At 50.1% G+C, this 7,215-nt stretch overlaps 1 protein-coding gene across 1 annotated transcript in view; it reads left to right on the plus strand.

Moving 5' to 3' along the window:
- Positions 1–10: 10 nt before the first annotated feature.
- FOXRED1 (FAD dependent oxidoreductase domain containing 1) overlaps positions 11–7,215 on the plus strand; it is a 13,407-nt gene continuing 6,202 nt past the window's right edge. The window contains 8 exon segments of the mRNA XM_032167860.2: positions 11–172; positions 2,324–2,544; positions 3,856–3,966; positions 4,225–4,343; positions 5,815–5,909; positions 6,215–6,316; positions 6,682–6,758; positions 6,946–7,106. Coding sequence (XP_032023751.1) covers positions 88–172; positions 2,324–2,544; positions 3,856–3,966; positions 4,225–4,343; positions 5,815–5,909; positions 6,215–6,316; positions 6,682–6,758; positions 6,946–7,106 — 971 coding nt within the window. The 5' untranslated portion in view covers positions 11–87.

Raw genomic sequence — 7,215 nt, forward strand, 5'->3', positions numbered from 1 at the left:
TGAATGGCGTTTGGCGCGGAGCAGTGACGGCTGGGATAATAGCGAGGCAGCAGTGCCGCTCTCAGAGGGTCCGGCTTCAGAGGGGCCATGATTCGGAGAGTTTTGCCGCACGGCTTGGGCCGGGGCCTCTTGACCCGGAGGCCAGGCACGCGCAGAGGAGGCTTTTCTCTGGGTAAAGTTGAGGACGACAGAGGGCATTGTGGTTCTGGGTTGTCCCCAACCTCCGACTGTGTGTCCTTCAGGACCCGAAACCATGGCCCACACTGGCAGGACAGTGGGTCGGCTTGGGGAAGGGGGTAAGCTTGCCTACCAGAGCTTGTAGGGGCTGTGCAGGTGTATGGCTCCCAAGGCGGCCGTTCTCAGGTGGCAGGTCTCACATCATTCTACATTTAAGCTTACAGTCAGATTGATTGATAATCGGTGGCACAGATGTGCATTAAGTCCTGCCCGTGTTCAGGATACTGTACTTAGTGCTGTTGCGGTAAAGGAGTGAAGAGAAGACTGGATTCAGTGAATGTCCTGGAGAATGGCTAGAGTGTACCTACAGAGGGGAAATTTCAATAGACAGTCGGCCAGTTCAAGACTGGATAGAGGCCGGCAGCGGTTCCTGTAATCCTAGCACTTTGGGAGGTCGAGGCGGGTGGATCACCTGAGCTCAAGAGTTCAAGACCAGCCTGACCAACATAGTGAAACACCGTCTCTACTAAAAATACAAAAATTACCTAGGTGTGGTGGTGGGCTCCTGTAATCCCAGCTACGCGGGAGGCTGAGGCAGGAGAATCGCTTGAACCCGGAAGGCGAAGGTTGCAATGAGCCGAGATCATGCTATTGCACTCCAGCCTGGGCGACTTAGCGAAACTCCCGTCTCAAAAAAAAAAAAAAAAAAAAAAAAGATTGGATAGAACTCAACTTAATGCTTTGCACTGCTAGCTAGTATAACGGTAGAAGTACATGGAGCAGGTGGGAACTGAGATCAGCCTTGAAGGATGTTTACTGGCTTAAGAAAGGTGTGTGTTCCAGTCTCTAAATAACTGAGTGCAGATTAGGAGAAAAATATTGTTCTTATGCAAGGAACTAGCAAAAGCCATCTAGGTAGACGGTGTGTGTAGTAGCATGAAATGTAGTGTGGACAGGTAAGCTAAGGCCAGACCAAAGAAAGATTCCAGTGCTGCTGAGAAGAGTTTGAGTGAGGTATGAAATGGCAAAAGGATTCATTTATTTAAGATACTTACTGAGCACTTAGAATATGCCGGGTGTTGCGATAGGCTGGAGAGTCAGTGGTGAAGGTAAACACAGCCTCCTCCCTCATGGATTTTAGAATATGTAACAATACAAACTGCAGTTGTGTCCAAGAGATCATGTAGAGTTTGACCTGGTCTGGGGGTCAGGAAAGGCTTTCCCAAGCAAGGAATTAACTAGGCAAGGAAGTGGACACAGTTTAAAAGCAGAGAGCACGTGTAGGTTCCCTGTGGTGGGAGGAAATAAGGTGCCATCAAGCAACTAAAGGGCCTGGAGTGTAGGGGAGGATAAAATGAACAGAAGCCAGATTGTGCAGTATCTTACAGGCTCTGTTTAAGGCTTTGGACTTTGGTTCTTAGAGTAATGGAAACTCATTGGAGGGTTTTAAGCAAGAGGGTTTGTGATTAAATTTGTGTTTTGCAAAGATATTTCTAGCTATATTGTAAAAATGTTCGCAGCAGGGGGTGGGGTGGAAGCGGGGAATCAGTGGGAACAGTTAGGATGCTTTTGCATTTGTCCAGTTGAGAGATGATAGTGGCTTGGCCTAGGATGATGGTGGCAGGGGAAGAAAGGGGACGGATTGAGGAGTTACTTGGAAGCCAGAGCCCTCAGGACTTGATTATAGATAGGATATAAATGTAGGTTTGGTGGTGGTGATGGATATCCAGGATAAGCATGGCACCGCTTAGAGGTGCCATGCTTCAGAGGGTGCCGTGACTTGGGGTGTGCCAGGGCCTCTTGGTCCAGAGGCCTGAAAGACCCAAGTGGGGATGACAGTGCAGTTGAATATGTGAGTTGGGATCAGGAGAGGTATATGCAGGAGGTAATGTAGAAAATTAATTTTAGGAAATTGAATCTTGCAGTGCTTGGCACAATGCATGAAAAGGGAGACTGATGGCATGTGGACTATTCAGAAAACTGTGGCAACACTGTTGGGTGCAAGGTGATCTTATGAGATGGGCTGACAGTGGGGACTGCCAACTCATGTGTCTGTTTAGCTCACCTTTTCCTGTGCCCATCCTCCAACCCTCCAACCATGTGGGAAGGAAATGTTCGGCCCTCTGACCCTAACTACATCCCACAGACTGGGATGGAAAGGTGTCTGAGATTAAGAAGAAGATCAAGTCGATCCTGCCTGGAAGGTCCTGTGATCTACTGCAAGACACCAGCCACCTGCCCCCTGAGCACTCGGATGTGGTGATCGTGGGAGGTGGGGTGCTTGGCTTGTCTGTGGCCTATTGGCTGAAGAAGCTGGAGAGTGGACGAAATGCTATTCGAGTGCTAGTGGTGGAACGGGACCACACGGTGAGGTCTGGGGTAGGGCAGAGTCATGAGTGGGGCAAGAAAGATGACTCACATTTTATTAAGGGCTCTAGCGACAAGGGAGGGAGAGGAGGGGAAGACCTCAATCTCGGGGGATCCAACGGGCAGAGATTGTTCTTTGGGCCTTGTTGAGAAATTTTCCTAGGATCTTCCTCAGTCGAACCAGGAAGCTTGGCAATAAGGTTTGTTCTTTTGAAAGCAGATATCACAATATTGGATTTTTTGAGATCTCATAGCGCTGGTCATGTGAGCCTGCATTCTAGCTATAACTAAGTGTCTCAACTTTCTCTTTTTTTTTTTTTTTTTTGAGAGAGTCTTGCTGTGTCACCCAGGCTGGAGTGCAATGGCACAATCTCAGCTCACTGCAACCTCCACCTCCCAGGTTCAAGTGATTCTCCCACCTCAGCCCCCTGAGTAGCTGAGATTATAGGGACGCACCCTGATGCCCAGCTATTTTTTGTATTTTTAGTAGGGATGAGGTTTCACCATGTTGCCTAGGCTGGTCTCGAACTCCAGACCTCAAGTGATCCGCCCACCTTGGCTTCTCAAAGTGCTGGAATTACAGGCGTGAGCCACCATTCCCAGCCCTCAACTTGCTTCTTTTGGGTCCCGTTACTTCTGAGGTTTTTGCATTTTATTGTATTTATTTATTTCGAGACAGGGTCTCGCTCTGTTGCCCAGGCTGGAGTACAGTACAACCTCCACCTCCCAGGCTCAAGTGATCCTCCCACCTTAGCCTCCAAAGTAGCTGGGATCACAGGCATGCACCACCACACCTGGCTAATTTCTGTATTCTTTGTAGAAATGCGGTTTTGCCACGTTGCCCAGGCTGGTCTCAGATTCCTGAGCTCAAGCAATCAGCCCACCTCGGCCTCCCAAAGTGCTGGGATTACAGGCATGAGCCACCCACCGGCTGATTTTTACAGTTTAGATGTTCCTGTTTGCATTGCCAGCTAGCCACGAGTCTTGCTACTTTACTTCAATCATAACCTTTCATTTTCCAAATGGTAGATCAAATGTTAATCGCCTGCCCTTGGACTTTCAGGCCATTACCATTTTGTACCACTGTGTCAGCTCTTTCCAGATGACTGACCCTCTCTGCTCTGCACATCCGCTACTAATGATTTTAAACACCGTTGCCTTCAAGTTGACTTACACGTGGGTCTGAGATTATAGACTTGCAAATAGGACTCCCCTTCAACTTTAGGTGTATAGCTCGAAGCTTTCATTGCAGTACTCTAGTCACATGTGATAGGGTACTGGTCTATCTCAACTTTTCTTGTCTTTCCACAGTATTCACAAGCCTCCACTGGGCTCTCAGTAGGTGGGATTTGTCAGCAGTTCTCATTGCCTGAGAACATCCAGCTCTCCCTCTTTTCAGCCAGCTTTCTACGGAACATCAATGTAGGTGCAATGATATCTGGGACGTTGGGGTGGTTACCCCTCCTTTAGCCCAGAGTGGGGAGCAGCCCAGCTAGCAAGGTAGCCAGAGAGCAAGAATGGGTCAGCCAACTAGGAGAGGGGGGCCCTGGCCTTTCTTCCTAGTGGTGGTGCCTCAAGGTCTGGGGCACTGAGCCTGGGGAGCTGTGGGGGAAGAAGGCAGGAAAACTCTTCCTGGCATCCTTAAGTCAGTCTCTTTCAGGAGCTTCTCTCTGCACACAGGAGTACCTGGCCGTAGTCGATGCCCCTCCCCTGGACCTCCAGTTCAACCCCTCAGGCTACCTCTTGCTGGCTTCAGAAAAGGATGCTGCAGCCATGGAGAGCAACGTGAAAGTGCAGAGGTGGGTGCCCGGCACCGCCTCTCAGCTGCTTGGTAGCCAAAGGTGTTGGGTGACTCCTGCACCAGGTTAGGAAGTGAGAAAGTGCAGTTGGTAAGACAGATCCCTGCAGTCTAGGACCTCAGTGTGTCAGGAAGGAAATACACAGACCTGCGGTGCCCTGTGGGAGTGCTGTACCACGGATATGGACAAAACACTGCAAGGTGCTTCCTAATTTGTCAGATCATGAAAACCACCTGGAACACATCCCAGACCTAATAAACCAGAATGTCTAGGGGAGGAGCCCACAAATCTGGGTTTTTAACAAGAACCTTACGTCAGGAGTTAGCAACCTTTTTCTGTAAAGGGCCAGATAGTATATATTTTAGGTTTTGCTGGCCGTACAGTCTCTATTCCAACCACTCTGCTATCAGCATGAAAGCAGCCATAGACAAAAGTGCAAATGAAGGAGTGTGGCTCATTTATGAAAACAGGCAGCAGGTCGGATTTGGCAACCCCTGCTCTAAGTGATTCTCATGGTCAGGTGAGGGTGGGCATCTTTGTGATGCAATATGGCCAGAGGCTTTATTTTTATGTTTACTTAACAAACACCCAAGTCTCACAGTGACATCAATTAATATCCTAAATGCTGTACAGATATTAACTCATTTAATCATCAGAACATCCCCATTTTACATATGAGAAACTGAGGCATAAGGTGCTAGTAAGTGGTGGTGGTGGGATTTTATTTGAAGCCAGCAGTCTGGCTTGTGAGTGTTCTGTTGGTGCGTCCGCTGTGCTGCCTTTGAGGGACAGTGTCCCAGAGGAGATACCTGTGCCCAGGAACAGGGTTGTACAAGGAGTGGAGAGGAGGTGGATCCAGGCAGGAGTGGAGGGAACAAGGTTACCACCTTGTTGTGAAAGTTCATTGAATAGGCTGGGTGCAGTGTCTCATGCCTGTAATCCCAGCATTTGGGGAGGCCACGGCAGATGGAACACCTGAGGTCAGGAGTTCGAGACGAGCCTGGCCAACATGGTGAAACCTCGTCTCTACTAAAAATACAAAAATTAGCTGGGTGTGGTGGCGTGTGCCTGTAATCCCAGCTACTCCAGAGGCTGAAGCAGGAGAATCGCTTGAACCCAGGAGGAGGAAGTTGCAGTGAGCCGAGATTGCGCCATTGCACTCCAGCCTGGGTGACAGAGCCAGACTCACTGAAAAAAGAAAAAAAAGTCATGGAATAGACCGGGATAGCAGGGAGCTCTGTGTGCTGAAGGGAGACAAGGGAGTAGGGAAGGAAAGGCAGTCAAGGCTGAAGAGCCTGACTAGGAGGCTTGGTCTTCAGCCATTCAGCAATGAGGAAAAATAGGGGCATTTGGGGCAGAGAAGTGACATGACTGAGCTGGACTCCCCACTTGTGGAGTTGGGGTCCATACGTCATCCCTCTGCACACTCCCCTCTCTGACACACATACACCGACCCACACGTTTATCTCAGGCAGGAGGGAGCCAAAGTTTCTCTGATGTCTCCTGATCAGCTTCGGAACAAGTTTCCCTGGATAAACACAGAGGGAGTGGCTTTGGCGTCTTATGGTGAGGCTTGCTTGCAGAAGGGACAGCTTTTTTCCTGAAGATAGAGACTAAGGGGTGCTACACGTTGGGAGTCTCAGTACCCCACAGCCAAGCTGAAGGAGGAACACTTCCCTCCTGTGTCACAGGAACTGCCCTGGGCCATGCTAGTTCTCTGTCCTTCAGCAGGCTTTGTCTCTGTGGTTCGGTTGGTCAAGATGACCTTCCCCGGCTTACAAGCCCTAGAGAGGGGTTGGGAGGCACAGGAAATACAATCCAAGAGCAGAAGTCCTCATCCCTCTTTGTGAGTTCTCTTTTTCTTATCGCAGGGATGGAGAACGAAGGTTGGTTTGACCCCTGGTGTCTGCTCCAGGGGCTTCGGCGAAAGGTCCAGTCCTTGGGAGTCCTTTTCTGCCAGGGGGAGGTGACACGTGAGTCTGAGCTTGTTTCCTCTAGCAACCGGGGCATAGGCCTAGACTAGGTCTTATCTTCTCACTCACAAGCTAAACAAGGGCTGGAGGGGGAGAGGGGTCTCCCCGAGAGCAGGTCCTAGGCATCTTGACCCGGGCCCCTCACTGAGCTGCATTGTGACTTGTGATCTGCTTGATGATTACACCTCAGCACTGTCCTGTCAGAGTGTGGCCAAGCTCATGCCAGCTCCCTCATCTCTGTTTGCTTCAGTGTCTGTAGGAAAGCTCCCATCCTTCCAGCTTTCTTTCCTTAAGAAACCAGTGAAATCCCCATTTCATTCCTCTTCAGCGCCTCCACGGCCTAGTTTTCATTTTCTTCTCTGCAGGTATTGTTTCTTCCTCTCAACACATGTTGACCACAGATGACAAAGCGGTGGTCTTGAAAAGGATCCATGAAGTCCACGTAAGTTTCTAGTCTGTGGTGTCCTTTACCAAAATGGAGGGACAGGGAAGGTAGTGACTCTCCTTGCTTTGGTCTTCTTTGACCCACTTTCCAGTATGGGTAAACTAAGGCTCAGGAAGCAGTGCATCTGTCAGGGTGCCTGGTATGTGGTCTGGGCCTTCCCCCCCTCACCCTCTGGGGTCTGCAGGTGCAGATGGACCACAGCCTGGAGTACCAGCCTGTGGAATGCGCCATTGTCATCAACGCAGCCGGAGCCTGGTCTGCGCAAATCGCAGCGCTGGCTGGTATTGGAGAGGGGCCGCCTGGCACCTTGCAGGGCACCAAGCTACCTGTGGAGCCGAGGAAAAGGTAACTGCCCTCTGGGCAGCTGAGGAGGTTGGTGAGAGAAAGAAAGAGATGACATCAAAGTTGGATAGCGTGTGTGTGTGTGTGTGTGTGTGTGTGTGTGTGTGTGTGT

Source organism: Hylobates moloch, unplaced genomic scaffold (assembly GCF_009828535.3).
Source record: "Hylobates moloch isolate HMO894 unplaced genomic scaffold, HMol_V3 SCAFFOLD_11, whole genome shotgun sequence".
In the NCBI taxonomy this organism is placed as follows: Eukaryota; Metazoa; Chordata; class Mammalia; order Primates; family Hylobatidae; genus Hylobates; species Hylobates moloch.